The sequence below is a fragment of the Eurytemora carolleeae genome, unplaced genomic scaffold (assembly GCF_000591075.1).
Source record: "Eurytemora carolleeae unplaced genomic scaffold, Eaff_2.0 scaffold755, whole genome shotgun sequence".
NCBI lineage: Eukaryota > Metazoa > Arthropoda > Copepoda > Calanoida > Temoridae > Eurytemora > Eurytemora carolleeae.
Genome location: NW_019396643.1, coordinates 48,687 through 72,269, shown reverse-complemented (window position 1 = coordinate 72,269; position 23,583 = coordinate 48,687). Strand labels below are relative to the sequence as shown.

The window sequence follows — 23,583 nt, the reverse complement described above, 5'->3', positions numbered from 1 at the left end:
AGTTCAGTATCCAAATATATCCTGGAGTTCAGTATCCAGATATATCCTGAAGTTCAGTATCCAGATATATCCTGAAGTTCAGTATCCTGATATATCCTGGAGTTCATTATCCAGATATATCCTGGAGTTCAGTATCCTGATATATCCTGGAGTTCATTATCCAGATATATCCTGGAGTTTAGTTCCTGGAGTTCAGTATCTAGATATATCCTGGAGTTCATTATCCAGATATATCCTGGAGTTCAGTATCTAGATATATCCTGGAGTTCAGTATCCCGATATATCCTGGTGTTCAGTATCCAGATATATCCTGGAGTTCAGTATCTAGATATATCCTGGAGTTCAGTATCCTGATATATCCTGGTGTTTAGTATCCAGATATATCCTGGAGTTCAGTATCCTGATATATCCTGGACTTCAGTATCTACATATATCCTGGAGTTTAGTATTCTGAAATATCCGGGTTTTTAATGGTACTAATCTGAAAAGTCTGTTCTTACAGAAGAAGTAAAGGACGTCGAGCATTTTCTTTCAAAACAAAAATAATTGTTTCGAAAAAAATTCGATGGAATAATTTTTTGTCGTAAAGTTAGATTATTCTTTAAAACTGTTTACCCTCTATAAAAGATACATAAATTAAAGTTTGATGATAAATCAAAATATAATATTTTACCTTTTTCAATTTCACGGACTGAAGCTCTAAAATAAAACCTTTCTAATATCTTAAAATTTTGAATAATCAGAATATTTGAACCTGATCAAATATTGTTGGTTCAACAATGGCCTATCCCCTTCCATCTCAAACTGGTTCTTTAAAAAGTAGATTAGTACAATCAAAAGATATTTGAAACAATTTAATTTCAGAATAGGGTTTGATCTTTGTTTAACGAAAACTATAAGAAATGAAAAAAGCAAAATTTTCTAATTTTGGCGTTATTGATCTTCGAGGAGAGCAATTTACAAGATGTCATTAACACATTTGTTGTGTGTTTGAGTGCTTGTTGTGTTTTTGAGTGTTTGTTGTGTTTTTGAGTGTTTGTTGTTTTGTTGTGTTTTTGAATGTTTGTTGTGTGTTTGAGTCCTGTTGTGTGTTTGAATGCTTGTTGAGTGTTTGAGTGTTTGCTGTTTTTTTGTGTGTTTGAGTGCTTGTGGTGGGTTTAAGTATTTGTTGTGGGTTTGAGTGTTTGATGTTTTGTTGTGTGCTTGAGTGCTTGTTGTGGGTTTGAGTGCTTGTTGTGTGTTTATATGCTTGTTGTGTGTTTGAGTGTTTGTTTTGAGTTTTAGTGCTTGTTGTGTGTTTGAGTGCTTGTTGTGTGTTTGAGTGCGTGTTGTGTGTTTAAGTGCTTGTTGTGTGTTTGAGTGCTTGTTGTGTGTTTGAGTGCTTGTTGTGTGTTTGAGTGCTTGTTGTGTGTTTGAGTGCTTGTTGTGTATTTGAGTGTTTGTTGTGTTTTTGAGTGTTTGTTGTGTTTTTGAGTTTTGGTTGTGTGTTTGAGTGTTGGTTGTGTGTTTGAGTGTTGTTGTGTGTTTGAATGCTTGTTGAGTGTTTGAGTGTTTGATGTGTTTGTTGTGTGTTTGAGTACTTGTGGTGGGTTTAAGTATTTGTTGTGTGTTTGAATGCTTGTTATGTGTTTGAGTGTTTGTTGTGTGTTTGTGTTCGTGTGTGTTAGTGTGAGTAAGGCTGACGGTCAGGCTGTATGTTCTGCAGAGGATAGAAAGCATATCTCCTCCTTAGAGAAAGGAAGAGAAGTGTGTCCTGTTAAGACGAGATGTAAACAGTTTTCAGGTTAACCTTCTCCAGGTCCTAAATACACCACACAATCCTTTATATTGTGACTCAATCAGACTAAACCCGGAGAATATCTATGAGTGAATATTGTCCAAACCAGATTAGTGACAAGTGAGCCAAGTATAGATAAATAATACTGTGAAAATAGGTTACAGAATGAGGGGTCCAATTCCCTGTCCACTTTGTGTCGGTTTAGGTTTCACGCAGATTGAAACTCTGTTTAATTCCCTTCTCTCCTTACTAAAACAGGTGGGTTTAGAGAACAGAGCTTTCCCATTGCTTAACAACCTGGACCCTATTATGCTTTATTCAAATTTTAGTTTAATTATTCTTTTATAAATATTTTAATTGTGATTATTATCATATATTACTATTGATTTCAGTTTTATCTAGTTGTTCTGAAATAAATATCGAAATTAAAAAATGGTTGTGCATTGAAAAAACATTTAGCATTGATCTAGTTGCGTTTAGGTTCAGGTTTGCCCTGATTCCACCTGCACCTGGAGAGGAGAAGGTTTACACCAACTACTCAACCATCTCTCTCTCCATTCTAATGTCACAGACAATCTACATTTAAGTGAACAGACTCCAGAAAATGATTCTACAGAGATGGTCTGTGAGCAGGATTTAGACAAAGATCAAGATCATGAGCAGAACCTTGAATTGGACCAAGATCAAGAGCAGAACCTGGAGCAAGAAATGGAACGTGAGAGAGACCTGGGAATGAGAGATTTACTAAATAGTTATTCAAGTATCAATCAATACAACATTAACAATATGGATTTGGATAATTTGGAATCTTTAGAATTGAACTATATCAATTCTTCAAAAAACAATTTATCAAAAACTTTAGAATCTTGTCTTTCTGTCTACTCTTGCTCCTCCTCCGACCAAACCTCACATCCAGCATCCAATCTTCCAACATACTCGTCGTTTTCTGACTCAGGTTCCAACCCTGGATTGGAATCCAACCTGTCCTCCTATCCAGGTTCAGTCTCCTCCCCTGAACCCCTTCCCAACATCAATCCAGACAGTTTAAACTTCCTCAAGTCTTTAGACAGGTAACGGTTTACAATTGATTTATGAATTAAAATAGTTTTGTTAAAACTAGAATAGCGTTGAACGAAACAGTTTTAAAATTGAAAAAAAAATAATCTCATAAATGTTTTGAAAATTTTTCAAAATTTCAGTGCTTGCTCAATGAACGAGAATGAAATACCACTGTCTCCCAACCGTTCTCAAGGTTTGACAGAGTTACCCAGTAAACCGGATTTATATGAGAACTCGAACCATGGTTCTCCTGTGGTTCAATCTAGTTCTCCAGGTGTATTTAAACCTAGACAACAATTAAAAATGACGGATCGGAGTAAAATGAAGAATAGGATTTGTAGACAGAGCTCTGAAGATAAACAGGAACATTATATTAGTTTTCAAAATTAAATTTATTATATTGATTACAGGGTTACCCATAAAAGATAAGACTTTAATGACGACTTGAAACTCAAGATATATAATGATCTGAAAACTAAATCTTGTTTACAAAATAAAACACCAACTGATTTAGCGAATTAAAGAACCAAGTTTACAGTTGCAAAAACCATTAATGTAAGAAAAAATAAATTCAGTACAGTCGTCTCTACAGTACTGTTCTGTGTGAGTAACCTTGTATATTTTTTCTAATATGTGACAGAGCTTTACACCAAATGGAAGGATCCAAGAACAAAAGCTTAAACAACTCATTCTTAAAGTAAAATGTTTACTGGGAGCACATTTATGTCTTTTAAAAATGATTTAAATCACGTTTTTTGGTATGTAAACTTAAATCCTCAAACAAAAAGCTCGATGTTTTCATAAAATTTTGAACAATTAGGACAGAAAGCTTAAAAACATAGGTAATTATTGTTCTCATAAAGTTGTCAACGTAAATCACAAGAATTTCGCAAGAATTTAAATTTAAATCAACAAAATTTGAATAAACAATCCAATGTTTGGAGCAGAATGTTGAATGTATGGATTGTGGTTGGACGTTTGATAACCAACGATTTTTAAACCTTCATCGAATATTTCTCCACTCTTCGAAACCTGTTCCTACCTCGAGTAGTAGTAGAGGACTCGAATCTACCTGCACAACCTGCTCGAAACAGTTTATCAACTTCGAGTGTTTTGAGAAGGAATTAAACCAGAACTATTAAAACTTTTATCACTTTTTATTCAATCATAACCATTTTTTCNGGGATTAAAAGGGGTGGACGGTGGTTAGTTTGTGAAAAGAAACAATCTTAAAAGTGTTTCAACCATAAAACCATTTGACACCAATTTTTTTTATTACCGTAGAAAAGTATCAAATTAACAATATACAAAATAACATGGTTTTCACAAAGTATTTTATTAATAGAGCTTGTTATGATTTTAAAATCTATAAATATCTCATTCTATTGTTTATTTGTAAACAGAAAATTCTGATAAAAAGACTAATTTTAAATTAGCTTTCTTCTGAAGATAGATAACGAGAGGAGGAAGAAAGAAGAAAAAAATAAAATAGAGAAATAATGCGAGGGAAGGACGGCAAGCCAATTCAATTTAAATTTTCCTCATTTTTTTATTTAGATAAAGGTCGCCAAAATTATTTTTGTCCTAATGTATGGGGTTAGAACTTCAGTATTGATAAAATTTGGACCAAGCAGTATATCGGTATCTTTATCGTCCGATGGATTAGATTAATTCCTTTACCTCGTGGTATAACACTAATTAAAGGATCAAGCACTTATTCAAAAGTTTTCACAGTGGATAAAGAGGCTACAGCGTTGTAGATTAGTGCTATTAACACAATAGGTTAATTTATTGAATTTGTCCAAGATGGAAATTTGGCGTGCTAGGATAATTGTTCTAAAACACCATAGATTAAAAACAATACAGATAGAACACTAGATGTCGTCTTTTCAAAATTTAGAGGGTTTTCGTTCACAATAACTCTGAGGCAAAAGCCCAAAGGAGTACACGCATGCTCTCTCTCTGTCTTGCAATTCAACGCGGCATAATATGTTATTAATCTGCGTAAAATATCCTCTTTAATCTTTGTATTTGTCCATATATATATAAAAAAATAAATAGAACCTACTACTCCTGTAATCAAGCCTAAATATCCAAACATTTTCTTTTGTGCATCCAAGCATTCATATGATACATAGTCTTGTAAAGTAAAACAGAATGGAGAGCCAAGAGCCTATATCTGGGGCAGGGAGTCTACTATAAAGGAAATGAAGGAAGTATAAAATAATAAAACCGTAGTTTAGGAGAATAACAAGGATTCCCGGGTATTATTATCTCACAGTCTTCTACACAATAGAATTTTAGTTCAATGTTTACCATTGTTGAGTGTTTGAGTGTTTGATGTGTTTGTTGTGTGTTTGAGTACTTGTGGTGGGTTTAAGTATTTATAACGTAGTTTTTATAAATTGAAAATTGTTTGATCTATTTATTTCTAAGGGAATAAATGAATCACTTTTGTACAGAAACAACGAATTAAAATAATCAGAGCTGAAAACTTTAGAATGAGATATCCTTAATCCCAATTACTTAATCTGAGTTTTCAATACACACACTCTTGATTTTCTTCTTAAACCGTTCTTACTTGGAAATAGTAGAGAAAAATGAAAAACCGGTATTTTAAAATCAGAGAGCACTCCCGTTTCTGTATATTAATCTTAAATGGCACGTAAAATTTTTAATTTAACGGTTACTTATATGCAACTCTGATTGATTGAATTTTATACACTTTTCAGGATACAAGGACAAGATTAGGTTAGTCTCGATATTAAGAAAAAGAGAGGATCAAGCATTAATCTCGATATCCACTATTCTAAAGTTCTCAGCTTTTCATAAATGAAAACTGTGATATTCATACAGGATCAGAAGGGTACCGTAGTTAATATGAAATGCCACTCTTTCAATTGGGCGTCACTTGAGATTACATTTTCAGTTCCTTAGTTAGTGGACACAGCATTTGAAATAAATCCTACTACTAAATTGTACTTTACTGCAAATATTATTATGTTGATCAATTTTTTCAAAGGTTGCATCGACGAGAAAACCTGGAGTTCAGTATCCAGATATATCCTGATATATCCTGGAGTTCCGTATGCAGACATGGCCTGGAGTTCAGTATCTAGATATATCCTGGAGTTCAGTATCCAGATATATCCTGGATTTCAGTATCTAGATATTTCCTTGGGTTCAGTATCCTGATATATACTGGAGTTCATTATCCAGATATATCCTGGAGTTCAGTATCTAGATATATCCCGGAGTTCAGTATCCAAATATATCCTGGAGTTCAGTATCCAGATATATCCTGAAGTTCAGTATCCAGATATATCCTGAAGTTCAGTATCCTGATATATCCTGGAGTTCATTATCCAGATATATCCTGGAGTTCAGTATCCTGATATATCCTGGAGTTCATTATCCAGATATATCCTGGAGTTTAGTTGAAGTTTAGGTTTATAAACTTGAATTGAAGTTTAGGTTCATAAACTTGAAAGGAAGTTTAGGTTTTTAAACTAGAATTGAAGTTTAGGTTTATGAACTTGAAAGGAAGTTTAGGTAAATAAACTTGAATTGAAGTTTAGGTTTATTAACTAGAAAGGAAGTTTTGGTTTATGAACTTTAAATTAAGTTGTAACTTCGTCATATAAAGAATGAATTAGAACTTGTTTTTGTTTTTGAAACCTGTTTATTTTGGTTTGTGGCTTTCCTTCAAAAGACTAAAGATTAAAGTTTTAAGGGTACTGTTGTAAATTGGCAATACCATCTTTGCATGGAGGGTCACCTAAAATTACATTGACAGTCTCTTAAAGGCTCAGAGATACGTATAAAGCTGTATGATATTTAGAAAGTCATTTATTAAAAAAAAGATAATTTTGCCTGGTCGAGATATAGTGCTTGAATAATTGTAGTTTCTTCTAATTTCCCATATTAAATCAAATCATAACTTTTTTAAGTTGGGGGGGCCCCCTCTCATACTTTTAAATGATGTGGTTTGTATTGTGCAGCACATGTCTGAAGTTCACAATGATTCTAGATATTTCTGCAGGTTTTGCTACAAATCTTTCAAACTCAGGAATCCACTCATTCTTTAAACACTTCTTATAAAACTTTCTGTCAACCAATTTCAAAAAAGGAAACCATAACGAAAATAGAATCACTGCATGCACACTAGGATTTCCAATGCAAATGGACTTTACTTTCGCGCAATTGCAGGCCCTGTAAGTTCCGCGCAATTCCGCGCAACGGAATTACGATTAGAAACCCTACTGCACACCCTGGACTAACCCGGGTGAGATGGAGTCAGTTTCTTCTTTTGAATTCTATCGAGTTTTGGTCTATTATACTTTAACCATCTTTAAACTCACACAGTTGTATTATCATTCAAAACGAAGTTCCCGACAAAAAAAAGTTTAAACTCGCTGGGATTAGGACTGAACAATAAGAAAGACGAAAAATCTAAATCTTAATTTACTGGGGGATTATTGTTCTTAAAATGGAATTCTTACTGATTTGACTAAATTGAGTGGATGAATTTGTGCAGAGGAAGTTTACTTGTTCATCAACGAGTTCTCCATCAAAGTGTCATAGCTCATGGAGCTCAAGATGCTCAGGGAGGTCAGGGAACTCAAGGAGGTCAAGGAGTTCAGGGAGCTCAGGGAGCTCAGGTAGCTCAGGTAACTCAGAGAGGTCATGAAGCTCAGAGAGGTGGCCAGGAAGGTCAAGAAACTCAGAGAGGTGGTCAAGATGCTCATGGAGGTGGTCAGGGAGCTCACGGAACACAGTCCCAGGACGAGAATATCCATAGAGCTCAAGGTATGTCTAGACACACACACATATGACATATATAGCACAATAATAATATACAATTTGGTTAATTTAAAAATCTTGTGTTATTATTTTCTTACTTTTCCAGTGAAAGACTTCCCAAATGTGATATTTCCGAAGAGGCAGCTTCCCAAAGGTTAGGATATGCCTTCTAAGGCGCCACAGGCTGCAATTGTGGCCGAGCGCTGTGGCTAGATGGGGCTAGGGGCCAAGTGCTGCGACTATAATAGGCTAGGGGCCGAGCGATGCGGCTAGAACAGACTTGGGAAGTTGCCGCTTGGGAAATTGCATATTTGGAAAGTTGCCACCTGGAAAATACCTTTGGGAAGTTACCTCTTGGGAAAGTACCTAACATCTAAATTTCCAAGTATTCTTTGCAATATCATGGCGTAAACCCTCGATATTTTAAACTTTGATTATGTGATATAAGGTAATTCATAGTTAGAAACAGATACAAGGATTAGAATATGAAAGTTGATAAGAGTAATCAGTGCCTATCTGCACTGTTTATCTGTTACAAGGAAGTTGCAGACAAGTTGGAGAAATTTCTCTACAGAGCTCGGACCTTAACCCAACCAGGATACCAGAAGACACTCACATGCACGGTTCAATTATCTTCTCCGGATCTGCTGGGACGGATTCTTACCATGCATCTTTTGCTGGACCTTCCGGGACGGGTCATTCTTTCGCATCCTTCCCCGGATCCACTGTGACGGGTGTATCTCCACCCGGATCAGAAAGGATGGATCCAAATAATCTTTCTATATCCGAATCAGGGAGGATGGATCCAAAAGGTATTTCTTTATCTGGATCTTACCCGATGGATAATGTACCCGACGCTTTGTTGATAGAAAATGTGATGTACAACTCGGAACTCAAAACCAGGACTGAAGGTATTTATGTTAAAAATATAGCAAATTAAAAATAAATAAAGTTTGTTATATATTCATAATATATCCTTTAAATTAAATAACTACATAGGCAATAGCAACAAGCAGTTTGTAACTTATTTTTTTTAAATTATGCTAAGTTAGGCCTTTAACATTTAATTTTATTTACATGTCAGTTACTAAATCCTAAACACATTTTTCAATAAAAAGAAAAAGGGCAACGACGGCAATCGTTCCATATTTTTTTGGTTTAAAGATAAAATTTCTTAAAAAGCTAAACGTTTGTTGAGCAGTCATGATTGCCAACCAATTGCTTTCACTATACAGGTTGTAAAAAACTATCCGAAATAGACAAGACCAAGACAAATGATAAGAAGAAAAATTAAAAATTGTTTCAAGGTCGGGTCGAGGATAACACGAACAGTTTCAAGTCCGAAGATTCCATTCCTGAAAACAATCTTGAACAGAAAACAAAGAATGATTCTCCAGACATGTTTGCTGTAGTTGAAGTTGCTACTGGAGATAAACATGGAGATCTTGTAACGCAGGCAAAATTTGAACAGTCTGCAAAATCTGATGGTTTAGAAAAAGGCGAAATTGTGACGGATTTAGAACTGTATGAAGGTAAAATCATTCTTAACTTTCCTTAGGCATAATTTCGTAGAAACAGTTACAAAATGAATCAGAAATTGGACTTTTTCAAGGGCTTTCAAGACCAAACTGACATCACTTTTTTATTTCATCTACCCTTGCTAACTTCTAACGTTTTGGAATTTTATAAATATAGTTTTGCATTCCAGTCTTTCATAGTTCTATGATGGACTTTTGACGGGTTACACAATAGCTTTAAAAGATACATTTTTGGTGCTGGGTCATTTCATAGAAAGACATTTCAGAGACAGGCATATCATAGACAGGCATTTCATAGACAGACATTTCATAGACAGGCATTTCATAGACAGACATTTCATAGATAGAACATTTCATAGATAGGGAATTTCATAGATAGGGCATTTCATTCATAGATAGGGCATTTCATAGACAGACATTTTATAGACAGGCATATTATAGATAGGGTATTTCATAGATATGGCATTTCATAGAAGAAAATTTCATTGACAGGACATTTCATAGATTGGACATTTCATAAATAGGACATTTCATAGAAGACATTTCATAGACAGTACATTTCATAAACAGGAAATTTCATAAATAGGGCATTTCATAGAAGACATTTCATAGACAGACATTTCATAGATAGGGCATAGATAGTCAAACTGATCACATTTTCTAAATTATTGACAAATTTTTAACTATCAAAAACCTTAAATTGATTCTGAAAAAATGCTTTTCTATGTTTCAAAATTACCTATCTATGAAAATTCTTCCCTGTCTTTTAAAAATCTGCTCTGGCTATGAAATGTCATGTCTATAGAAGGAGAGTCCTATCTATGAAATGTCCTATCTATAAATTTCTTTTTCTTTAAATGTCCTATCTATGAAATTGTCCTTTCTATGAAATTATTCTATCTATGAAATTATTCTATCTATGAAATTATCATAGAGAATAGAATATATAATGAGGAATTAAAAGAATCTCTCGGTATGAATTTTTTCAGTCCCTTTCAGCCTGAAAGGGAGTTCAAAGTGTACAAATCATGTAAATGTTCACAAATTATATGCAGTAGAGTACATTAAAATAGATTAGGTGAATAAAAACATCATTTGATTTATAGTTACAACGAAAAATCATCGTTTGTAAAGTGGAAGGCATAGAGTCTATGTGAAATGATCATTGCAGTCAATTATGAAACCAGCCTATTTCATAATTTGGTTTTCTTTTAACAATAATTTTAGATTTTCTATAAAATGATATTCCAGGGCACAACAGGTTATATAGCATAAATATGTGAAGTACACCTGCAGTATGGAAACAGTACTACAAAATGGCCGTTTTACACTTTTTTCCATTAAATTCCTCTCTATATATTCTATTCTCTATGGAAATTATTCTATCTATGAAATTGTCCTATCTATGAAATTGTCCTAGTATCTACGTTTACGTTTCATTAATCAATTAATAATTACGAGTTATTTACTACAGAATAAGAACCAAAATTCAACCTTTTTCTCTATTATACATAATGCAGAATTCAAAAATAAATACATACAAATATCGTTATAGTATGTAATTATTAGTATAAAATATGAATTTATTTATCTTTTAGAGGAATAATTGTTCAGGATGTGGCGAGGGGTTTGAGGGAAAGTATTGGGACGCTAAAACGTGTAATATGTGCACCAAAACATTTAACGATAAAAATCAGGTTTTCAACATTTTTCCTATTTTCTGAATTTAAATTTTGTTGTAAAGCTGGAGATTTGCCAACTGCAAAACGATAAATTTGAAACATTTTTTGTCTTTAAAGGAATGTGTTTCAGTTTAATAAGAACACTTAAATTAAATGATCCTTGCTCGTTCATTTTCTTCCTTTGTTTTGTCAATTCTTTGAGTTTTCAATTTTACATTGACAATTTTTCATGCAGTTTTTTATAATTTTTTAAGAATTGGTGGTATTTTAAATATTTAGACTAATCTTCGTTTGAACTTACATTTATTTGGACTAATGTTATTAAGATGTTAAGGAACTGAGTTTTTGCCACAAATTCAGATTTTCTAACCCCGGATTTTTGGAACCCGATGTCGTAGACTTATGATATTTCAAACTATGAATTTTCTTGGATCCATTAGTCAAAGTCTGAAATATCTAAGGTTTACACCATAAGATATAAGGATTAGAAAATGTGAGTTTGTGGCAAAACTCAAATCCTTTGGACTAATACTAAATTACAATGTTTATCACTTATCCATGTTTAGTTTGAACACCATGTCAAGTCTCACCATGAAACTAAACAGTGGGAATGTACTGTCTGTGGGAAAAAATTTACAACAAAATATTTTCTAAAAAAGCACAGAAGACTTCATACAGGTATATTGCATGGGTTGAATATTATTTCATGAAAATAAAGAACAGTAGATAGTGTATTGTCCGAAGCACCACATAGTACCATCTAAATATTTGATAAAGGATGACGATGCTATCTTTGTTCTGTACGCAGAACAGCTATTTGTACGCAAGCTGTTTTATAATTTAAAAACTTTATTATTTATTGTTCTGGAGTTCTGGAATTTTTCATTTTTGAAAACTGCGTTAATTTTTAAACTAGTGTAAACTAGTGTTTCCCGGTACCCTTTAAACGATTTGCACAAAGTTCTTAAAGAAAAAAATACTGATTTCCCCACCGTCGTGGATCAGACAAAGGTTGAATGGATACCGTTGTGAATCGGTCATGGAACTCAGGCAATATAAAGGATACTTGAAATTACTCAACCTACAGTCCCTTTAAATGTTATAACTTTAATTTAACTCGTTTTGATAAATTTTAGTTGTTTACAACCTTAGAAGGTCATCCGAAATATCTTTCATGAGTATTTTGCTTTTTAAATCATAAACTTATCCACTTTTTCTTTGGTAAAGGACAAAGGTAAATGTTATATCGTTTTCAAACAAATCCATCCCTACTCTCTATTTTTTTACAGGCATATACTAAAATTAAAAGTAAATATTGTAATAGAATTATAGGAATCACAAACATTTATATTCCTCTCCGAGAGTACAGTATACAATTACACATTTTGCATTTTCCTGCTAATTCAATGTTCTTTGATTTTACAAATGATAATTATAGTAGCCAAAAAAAACCTTATTGATGGGGTTGAGGATTCATTGGTTTTTATTTTTTTGTCAAAAAAGAAGCGTAATTTCAAGTGACCCTCCATTAAAAGCATGATAATTCCCGATTCACAACGGTACCCAATAAAAGTTTGGTCTGATCAAGTATCAATTAGATTTCAAATAATAGAATAATGAATAGACAAAAAATAATCTCCCAAATTTTTTTAAAAGAGAATTTTAGTCAGGTGCATTTTAAATCTACATTGTAAAAAGTATATTTGAACTAGGTGAGACACCATACACCTGTGACCTCTGTGGAAAAACGTTTTCCTTTCAACAGTCCTACCACAAACATATGCTTTACCACACAGACGAGAAACCCTATTCCTGTAACACATGTGGCAGGGCATTTAAGGTAATGTTTATAAAAAATCACTAAAGTCAATACCAATAGATTTTTTTTCAATATTCAGCCCTCCGTTGCAGTAATTATTTTTTTAAAACATAATAATACGTAAGTGTATTATCATCATTTTCTGATTTTTATTCGATAATTAAAACCTATTGTAAAATTTTCACAAAAAGAACTTTAAATCTTGTAGAATTCCAATTCTGTAGTTTGAAACCTGCTATAATGTGCCACTACACAGGATTAGATTAGAAAAGTTAGAGAAAATCTCCTATTTCAGGAGTTGTCAACTTTACAGAACCATGAGAGAATTCACAGCGGAGAGAGACCGTTTGTTTGTGAAACATGTGGGAAAAGCTTTAGACAGAGGGTTTCCTATCTAGTCCACAGGAATAGAACCACGTTCAAGTCCCTTTAATAAACTTAAAGGGACTGTCAGCGTAATTTCATGTGACCCTTCATGCAAAAATGGCAATGCCCGATTCACAACGGAACCTTTAAATCCTGATCAATAATGTGGAAGATATTGTCGTATTTCTAGATTTAAAAGGGTTACGTTCTGATAATCCGTAAATCCTGCAGTAGAAAGTCACTGTAGAGAAACCACTATGGAAAATAATCTGTTTTCAAAATTATAAACATTGATATCTAATTCATACTTGATCCGACAAAGCTTTTAAGGGTACTGTTGTGTATCGGGTATTGCCATCTTTGCATGGAGGGTCACTTTAAATTACGCTTACAGTTCTTTAATTAAATTTAAATACTAAGATTCAAGGTTAATTTTGGATTTAGAATTGTTGTATAAGCAGTTGGGCAGAGACAATAAATGAGTTCACAGTTGAAAATGAATCATGAATAAAAGAATTAAGACTCGCCTTTGATGAATAACCCTGTACTTACGATGGAAAGGGGATTACAAACCTTAAAAAACAATATTTCTCCTATTCAAAACAAAAGAATCGAGTCTTTGCACAAAACTCAAATTTTCTAATCCCTATATCTTTGCAACCTTAATGTGTAAACCTTTGAAATTTCAAACTTGGATTATTTGATAGAACAGAATTAATAGTTTAAGATATATAAGGCATACAACATTGGGTTGCAAAAATATAGGGTTTAGAAATTCATAGTTTGTGCCATAAATTTTAAATTAACATATTATTTTTTACAATTATTTTTATGAACACTTTATTTACGAATGTTCTATCTTTCCTTGTAGGAGGATACACACCGGAGTAATGCCATACATTTGCGACCAATGTGGTAAAAAATTCAGGTAGGAAAAATTTCAAAAATGTATGAATAGTTGCTTTTTTAGCTCAATTTTACCGGTTTCATGCTCTCCAGGTACAAGGTTACACAGAGAACTCACAAATGCACTGGTCGGGCAAACCTGGAGCCGAAACCTGACGAACCCATCTCTCCTAAACCTGATTTAATCCGCAATTTTCAACCATCTCCAGTAATATTTAATTCTAATCCACAAGAACACCAACCCCAACCGGTTATACAAGACCGAAAAGTATACCGGCAACCGTCAAGTCCAGCTTCTTCACATAATATATATTCACCATACATTCCACCGGAAATAAAACAAAATCTTCTAAATTTTAGACGTGCACAAGGGAAAAGACAGCTTGGGCATAGACTGCAGAATATTCTAGAACGATCTAGAAGAAAATCAGCTGTTGTTCCACAGCATACTCAGCCTATCATAGAGCTTCAGGATCTTTCCCTAATTGAACAGAACCAGGTTTCTCCTGCAGTATGCCAGGTAGACCGTGATAAATCAAACAAAACAGTCCTGGCTCTATTTAACCAGAATCCAGAGAATAACCTTCTTCTTTTATCCAACCCTGGATTAAATTTGCCGCTAGTAGAATCAAGAGACATGGATGTTAGCCCAGATTTAACTTCCCAGAATTCCAGTATAAATTCGAACCCGGATCCTGGTTCAGAACTCACCAATATGGTAACCCTGAACTCTTTAACCTGTTCTAACCCTGGAGAAGAGCTGAACCTAGCAAACCTAGAGATTCTTCTCTCCTCTCAGATTGGTTCATCTGACACAGAAATCTCAATTGAAAACTCTATTGATGATTTTGATATTTCTGCGTTGCACAATTGAACTACAGAATCATGTATTATTTTGATTTCTTGAATTACATTACTGTTAACACAAATCACGGACGGAAGGTCTTATAAGGCTCCCCTAAACCGCAAACACAAGTTGCAAATATATACGTACAGGGTGTCCCACGAAACAAGACAGTATGCAAGACGACTTGAATGTCGTCTTGATTTTTGATATAATTTGCTGCGTTTATTTGTCAACCTAATTTTAGAAGTAAATTTCTAGAGATAATAATCACAAAATATCCCTAGTCCTGCCATTTCCAAAATGTGGTCTGCCTTTTTTGTGTTTTCAATATTGCCCGAGATATGAACAATTTCGTTCAGATTTCGACAATTTTTCTTTTTATTTAACAAAATTCAAATCTGAACCAAACTCTTTATATCTCCAGTATATGAAAGCACAAAAAACGCAGACCACTTTTTGGAAATGCCAGGGTTAGGAGAATTATGTGATAATTGTTTCAAGAATCATACATGTTAAATTAGATAGAAGACTAAATGTCACAAATAAATTCAAATATCAAAGACGACTTTCAAGTCGTCTTGCTATTGTCATGTTTTGTGGGACACCCTGTATATTTCAAACTTACAAAATACAGTTTTTGTAATAATGAAAAATCAGTATATGATTGTTTAATGTTTAATTGGGTAACTCACTAGTTGGGTGTTTGTGGGGTATCAATGAGTGATTTTATCTCAGAAGAAAGTGATCGGGTCAATTTTAAAGATTTAGTTGTTACTTCAGAAATAAAAACCCCGGTTTTTTAAGTAGAATTACTATGGGTTGCAGAATTATTCACGAATTGTAGGATTTAAGTATTCACTATAGTTAAAACGTGTTACTTTATAATATGTTTTTTCAAGGACGGAGGGATGCCGGAATATAATCTCTGGTTTTAGTCTGATCCGAAACAAGGGGAAGGGTAGGAAAGACGACATTACGCTGGATAAAGTTGGCAGCAGATTTATGTGCAACAATTACTTATTCCGCATGTTTACTTTTTTCGTAATATTCCAACTTCAATCTTTAAGAGATAAAATTTTAATTTATTGGGTGAAATTTAAAGTAAAATCTTTAAAACTGCCTGCAAAAAGGAATTGAGTCTTTGCCACAAATTCTACTTCCTATGTCTTTGCAGCTCAATGTCGTAAACCTTTGATTTTTCATACTATGAATTCTGTTAGATTATATAATACAGTTTGAAATGTCAAAGGTTTACAATATCAGATAAAAAAAATACAGGAATTAGAAGATTTAAGCTTGTGGCAAAGACTCAATTCCTTTGGAAGAAACTGAATTATATTTTACATTATCCTGAGTTGAAAACTTTAGAATGGTCAATGCTTGATCTCCTCTTTTTCTTAATCTCCAGATTAAATATTGCTTGTTCTCCTCTTGTTATTAATCTCCAGATTTATAAACAGATCGGGATTAGGGATATCCCATTCTAATGTTTTCAGCTCTGATTAATTAATCTGCATAAAAACAGGTGGAAAAGTTGAAAATGTAGAAAAGAAATAAGGTGATCGAGAGTAGAGAGAAGAGAAATTGGATACTATAGCTGATTAAATTATCTACATCTACAGAAAAATGTGTCTAAGAAAGAAAGTTAGATAGTGATATATATAATAGTATAAATAATACATAATAATAATAATAATGTTATTAATAATAATAATAATAATAATAATAATAATAATAATAATAATAATAATGATAATAAGTATGCTGTATGCATAGTAGGAAAGACCTAAAACTACTAAAATCCCTACTGTTAAAAGTGAAAGAGGATACTACATTTATAACAGAAGAACTGAACAAGAAATGTTAGATAGGAGGAGATACAGAAGAACTGAACAAGAAGGGCTGGCTAGATGGGAGGAGATACAGAAGAACTGAACAGGAAGCGCTAGATGGGAGGAGATACAGAAGAACTGAACAGGAAGCGCTAGATGGGAGGAGATACAGAAGAATTGCACAAGAAGGGTTAGAAGGAAGGGGATACCGAAGAACTCAATAAAAAAGGCTAGATACAGGAGGGGATACAGAAGAACTGAACAAGAAGGGCTAGATGGGAGGGGATACAGAAGAACTGCACAAGAGATATACATTATGTCGCCCTGAAAGACTCATGTATCTAGTTCAATATAGTCACATACGCACTACGTAAAACGGATATGTGCGTACAATTCTACGTATGTTACCTTTGTCTGATTGTTTGCAATCTGATGTAAATTGTATAACTATCCTTTATAATACTGAATACGGATGTATTCTATGTAATATAATATAATCATCAAATACGCATTGAAAATGTCGTCTTAGAAAAAGATATAATATAATTTTGCATTTTGGAAGAATATAATGCGAAAAACAATTTGCATAAAAGAAGGAAAAAATCATGTCATGAAAATCACGCAATAAAATAACAAAGAAACGATCACAAAAAGAACACACCCGTAACAAAGAAAATTCCCAACTTTCTAACTACGAATTAATGTCTGCTGCTCTGTTCCCGAACATGGTGAAACCGGATAGAGAATACTGAGTCACGTGACCTCAGTTATCACGGTGTTAGTAGGTGTGTGAGTTGGCGTAAAAGTAGAAGGTTCCTGTTTCTGCTTGTTTGGTGGTTGTGGCTGAAGACTGGACGAGATCTTTACATTAAACTGATTTAGAAACTTTGGAGAAGCAAATCCGTCGGAAAGACTTGTGACGGATTAAATATTTTGCCGGGACAGTATCAGTTTTCTGTAGTTGCATCATCATTGTGCCGGCCGCCATTTTCCCAGTGACAAAACGTTTACCTACGATTGGGAAAGTCCAGAGTATCAGTCTACTAAGAAACCTGCTATACTCCATAACAGATATTGAAGTATAAGAGAAGAACAAAGCCGGTTTTACTTTAGGTCTGGATTCCAGATTATGTCCTCAGTTGCTATAGAGACCAGGATGACAAACCACTACGAGGACGAGACCGTTGAGAAGTTGGACAAGATGGGTGATATCGTCGACCAGATGGACAAAGTGAAAATCTCCGAGTCTGAGATCTGTTTGAATGGTCCTGAAAAGGTTGTGAAGCATCCCCTTCAGAACGCCTGGACCTTGTGGTTCTTTAAGAACGACAAGGCCAGGTCCTGGGAGGAGAACCAGAAAGCCATCATTACAGTGAATACAGTAGAGGACTTTTGGTCGTTGTATAACCATATAGAGGTTGCAAGTAGACTTCCGCCTGGCTCAGATTATTCTCTTTTTAAGGAAGGAATTTTCCCTGATTGGGAGGATAAAAGGTAATTTTCCTTTTACTGCATGGTTGAATTACACGTCATAAGAAACGTTTTTTCTTCATTGTAACAAGGGTTTAGATATTTTTCTTATCCTTTGTTAGTCCTGGTCAGTTTTAGCACTTTTACTAGGGCTCAGAGTCAATACAGAGTGGCCCCATATCATGTTAAAATATTTCCAAGCTTTTTCTCAAGATGGTAATAATTTATAAATAAATTCCCGATAATCGATATTTACAGCTATTTACGATGTTAAACATAATATGGTGTGGGATACCTCAATTCGTTTATTATATTTACTTAGACCCCTTGGCTTAAATGAGAACTTTTTACCTCTGGTTTGATTATTTTTTGATTTTTCTTAGGAATTTTTAAGATTTCCTCTTCTCTATTACTAGTATTTCGCAAGTCTTATATACTAAATTTTTCAAACATGAATTAAGTTCTTGTGATGTGAGAATAATACGTTTTCTAAATTTAAATACCGAGACATCTAAATCATTATTGATCAAGACAAAGCTTTAAAGGATACCTTTGTGAATCTGGCATTGTCGTGTTTGTCACTTAAAACTTCACGTTCAGTCCCTTCTTTACAATTAGATCAGTGTCAGGATACATTAAATGTAATCGGAGGTATTTTTCAAAATGTAAACTAACAAAATAATATAAATTTTTTTTCAGGAATCTGAACGGTGGAAGGTGGATTATTAACTTGGATAAACGACAGAGAGCAGAACACCTTGACAACTACTGGCTGGAGATACTCTTCTTCTTGATCGGAGAACATGCCGACCAGCATGCACATCAGGTACTTGGGCTTTTTATTTGAAAAAAAAAGAACTTTGAAAAATGAAAATTCGACTGCTTTAAATATAATTTCGTTAAAATTGTTTAAATTTCACTGTTTTTTTTATCTATTTACTTCCCCGACGCGATGAGACAAATGAAAGCATTAAATCGAAAACTATCTTGGAAATTATTTTTATTTTTACCCCAGCATTATTTCTACTTCAAAACGTGCTTTGATGAAAAGTTCCCTTGCCCCGCTTCCAACAATAATTAATTTTTTGGCTGGCTCTAGACTCTGGAGTCCAGAGTTAAGATTATTAATGTGATGACTGAAATTTCACAACAGTTGATATTGATCCAGTGAAGTCTCACCACGGAGTTTTTCATATTCTGAGGAAGTTCCCTGGAGCTTGGGCTGAAAGAGTCAGAGCGTAGAGCTCCTCTGGAGCAAAGCATGCTTTGCCCCAGATTACTCAAAGCAAAGTGATGTGAGAAATCGTCTTAGGACGAAAACTCGACAGGGGCCACTCTCATTGGATCGAATCCTGTTTTTTATTCAGTCTGATTCTAATATTTTTTCGTGGGAAATTAAAACCGCGTTTTACAAATATTATTTATTTTCTATTTTTAGGTTAACGGAGCGGTTGTGAATGTGCGATCCAAGGGTGACAAGCTGGCGGTTTGGTTGGCGGACGCATCTCAACCCGACAGTATCACAAGGATCGGGAAGATGTTGAAAGAGAGGCTGGGGATAGATCCCAGTGAGAAGATTGGGTTCAACATTCATAACGAGGAGAAGGCCAAGGCTGGCTCCAACAAGAAACAGAAATTTTACGTCTAGATACATTCCAGAGTACCTTGGTGGAGCGGAGGCTAAGCAGGATCTTAACTGTAAAAAGATCCTTTGAAAATGAATATTCTCCACGATTTGTAACAAGATCATTCAATTTTTTATTTATTAATCCAAAAACAATATTTTTTTAGTCGTAATCCCTAGTTTTCTTTGGGTTTTGGGAGCAATAGATTTACTACTCAAGACACTTTCAGGTTTTTACAAAATTCTTAATTTTCAAGCTGTGTATTAAACCATGCTTGCATATGTTAATGTCATTTCGTTTTGGTAAATTTATATTGGTTTGTGCATGATGCGAGTTATTTTATATTTAACCGAAGATTATTTACTCGCATTTTCAGAACATTATCCTCGCTTTCGCATAATCGAATAGTAAGGGGTTATTATAAACTGAAGGGAGTTCAAGGGACTGATTATTTTTCAAGATAAAATTTTCCGATTTCATTTTGGAAAATATCAACTCTTGGGTTGTGTGGAAGCCCACAACAGATGAAAATTCGTTCTTTGTCTGTAAACTCCGGTGTAACATTGATCACCGTGTATAGATTGATCGTGTGATCCCTATTGAGAATGGATTATAGTGATTTTTTCAGTGGATCTTGATTTTGTCCAGATCCTAATCTAGAAATGTTATATTAATCGATTCGATCCATGTAATTTAAACTAAAATATATCTAAATATACGCCAAATTATTTGTTTTAATACCTAAGTATTTTTTGTGTGATAAGAAGTATTTAGACAAAATGCGTACGAGTTGGAAACGGCGAAAATTTCGGTGTTTTCCACGGCCTACATTGAAGACATCAACCGTCCTGTACTCTCCCTAGTCTACCTTGAAAATATGAACTTTCCTGTACTCTTCCTAGTTTACCCTGAAGTTATTAACATTCCTGTATTCTTCCGTGTCTACCTGGAAGTTATCAACCTTCCTGTACTGGTTCTAGTCCACCGCGAAGATATCTACATTCCTGTACTTGTTAATCTATATTGATTACTTCCTAGTCTACCTTGAAGTTATCTACGTTCCTGTACTCTTCAAAGTCTACCTAGAAGATTTCAATCTTTCTGTTCTTCATTGTCTACCTAGAAGATATCAATCTTCCGGTTTATCATCGTCTACCTTGAAGATATAAATCTTGGACTGTACTCTTAACATATACCTTCCTGTACTCTTGTTAGTAGGCCATGAAGTTCAACCTTCCTGTACTCTTTCTAGTCCTCATGAAGAACTCTACCTTCTTGTACTACTCTTGAACGACATTGATGATATTAACTTTCCTGTAGTCTTCCTAATCTCTGGGAAGATATAAACGTTCCTGTACTCTCTCCAATCTATCGTGAAGATATCAACCTTCCTGTACTCTTCCTAATCTACATTGAAGATGTTATACCTTCCTGTACTATTCCCAGTCCACAATGGAGATCCTTCCTGCACTTCCCTAGTCTACTTTGAAGATTTCAACCTTCCTGTATTCTTCCTAGTCTACTGAAGATATCAACCTTCCTGTGCTCTTCCTAATCTACTTTTAAGATTTTATACCTTCCTGTACTTTCCTAATCTACATTGAATATATCATCCTTCCTGTACTTTTCCCGGTCTACTTTGAAGATATCAACCTCCCTGTAATTTTCCGGGTTTACTTTGAAGATATCAACCTTCCTGTACTTTTCCTAGTCTACTTTGAAGATATCAACCTTCCTGTAATTTTCCTGGTCTACTTTAAAGATATCAACCTTCCTGTACTTTTCCTACTTTGAAGATACCAACCTTCCTGTAATTTTCCTGGTTTACTTTGAAGATACCAACCTTCCTGTACTCTTCCTAGTCTACTTTGAAGATATCAACCTTCCTGTACTCTTCCTAGTCTACTTTGAAGATATCAACCTTCCTGTACTCTACCTAATCTCTTGAAGATATCAAACTTCCTGGACTCTTGGTTAATTAATTTATTCTAGATGCTGAATGGCAACATTTTATATATTTTATTGTGACATATGAAATTTTAATTTAATATTATCGGGATATGTACTGTTCACCGAGTTCACCTTCCCGGAAATACCGAACCTAGATTGCAGATCTCATTATTAAACAAAATAGTGGAGATGCATCTCGGGATCTAATTTTTTTACTTTCATTCGATCGAAATATTTTAAATAGTTAAATATTTGGGTTTATTGGAACCTCGAATTCAAATTTTCTTATCCTGAGAATCCTGACGTATTTCGAAAATATTTGATATTTTGAACTACAGTCCTGCTGGATAAATCTGACGTTTTTAGTAATCTTTTTCATTATTTTTACTGATAATTCATTTTTTTTCACTGAAATTCATTTGGTTCCCCAAATTTAGCAAGTAACCGTAAATCCTTCAATAATAATGTGAAGGTTTTGGTAGTTTTATGTGTTTAATTCCTGTAATGTTCTTGTGGTAGGAAAAAGTCACCTCCGCGTACAGAAAACACAATCGAAAATAATTATTTTTGAAATTACTAACGTTGATATCTAATTAATACTTGATCAGGCAAATTTTTTAATAGTACCAATATAAATCGGACATTGTCATAATTGCATGGAGAGGGAGGGAACCCCCGAGTGCCTTGAGCCCCTGCTATGCAGACAAGAGCCTCCCAGATTTACTTCCGCCATGCAGTAAGAGCCTCAGCTAGTAAACGAGCCTCCGCTATTAAGAATAGTTTCCTGATAACTCATGGTTGTTACATGTAGTATAGAATTTTTTGTATTTTTTTCGAAATAGTCGCACAAAAAGTGTATTAAAGATTACAAGTATTAATCAATTATTATAAATAGTGACTAATTGTGACTAGTAAAGTGGTTTTTAAACTTAAAACATTTTTTTGCGCAAAAATTGAAACATTTTGAGAAAAAAGTCTGAAAGTAATTTTATTTGATATTTTGTAAGCCTTGATTGAAGCGATACCCTTTTTTTGAACTTTTAATCAGAGTAAGATAATCAAAAATATGACATTGACAAACAATTTTAATCTTTAAAAAATGCAAAAAAGATTGCTTAAATCAAAGATAAGAACAAAATAAACTTTACGTTCAATTCAGAAATTAACTTCCAAATAGTCTCCTTACTGCGTAAGATATGTTTGTGAGCTGAACAAAAGGGATAATACTCGAAAGAGGGAAAGGCGAGTTGGCAAGGAAAACACTCTTTTCTACCAGACACAGATAGATGATAACTTCTTGAAAAAAGTATATTTCAGTAACGAGGTTTCCTACAAAAATACAAATTGTTATTGACGTACATGTATATAAATAACGATTGTTAATGAAGATTAAACAGTTGTGTGTAATTATAAATAAATGAGTATTGTTGTAAATCGAACAATTGGTTAAAAAAAATATGTACCACTGAGAATAGAACAAAGGTTTAAAAAGGTACTGTTGTGAATCGATAAATAAATGGTTTAAAATGGTTTAAAGGGTACTGTTGTGAATCGATAAATAAAAGGTTTAAAAGGCACTGTTGTGAATCGATAAATAAAAGGTTTAAAAGGCACTGTTGTGAATGGAACTTACAATCTAGAAAACTGTGTTAGGTTGAAAAGTTGTTTGAATTGAAGTCTAAAGCAATTTTAATTCTTCTGAAAATAAATTCGTCTGGTTAAATAAGTTCACTGTTGATTGCAAATGATTCACTGAAATTATGTTTAAATGGGTTCTTTTAATGCAATTAAAGTTTTATTAGCTACATGAGGTTATTGTTTACGTTTATGCAAAATCCTTGGCAAGGTTTGGTTTGGTGAGTTGACGGAGTATATTTAACGGAGGTACAGTTTGTCGGAGACGACCTTA

At 33.8% G+C, this 23,583-nt stretch overlaps 2 protein-coding genes across 2 annotated transcripts; both read left to right on the top strand.

Annotated features, from left to right (window-relative positions):
- The first annotated feature begins 1,702 nt into the window (after positions 1–1,702).
- On the top strand, positions 1,703–14,879 carry LOC111706774 (uncharacterized). The gene is made up of 14 exons (XM_023479712.1): positions 1,703–2,035; positions 2,258–2,847; positions 2,977–3,199; positions 3,784–3,957; positions 6,838–6,905; positions 7,374–7,645; positions 8,179–8,550; positions 8,947–9,171; positions 10,792–10,874; positions 11,426–11,537; positions 12,572–12,699; positions 12,974–13,083; positions 13,916–13,972; positions 14,044–14,879. The coding sequence occupies exons 1-14, from the start codon at positions 1,943–1,945 to the stop codon at positions 14,822–14,824; spliced, it is 3,288 nt and encodes a 1,095-aa protein (XP_023335480.1). The 5' UTR covers positions 1,703–1,942; the 3' UTR covers positions 14,825–14,879.
- A 2,526-nt stretch (positions 14,880–17,405) lies between these two features.
- On the top strand, positions 17,406–20,462 carry LOC111706771 (eukaryotic translation initiation factor 4E-1A). Its single transcript, XM_023479710.1, has 3 exons — positions 17,406–18,123; positions 18,799–18,925; positions 19,538–20,462. Exons 1-3 carry the CDS (start codon positions 17,759–17,761, stop codon positions 19,745–19,747), a joined length of 702 nt encoding a protein of 233 aa, XP_023335478.1. The 5' UTR covers positions 17,406–17,758; the 3' UTR covers positions 19,748–20,462.
- Positions 20,463–23,583: the final 3,121 nt, after the last annotated feature.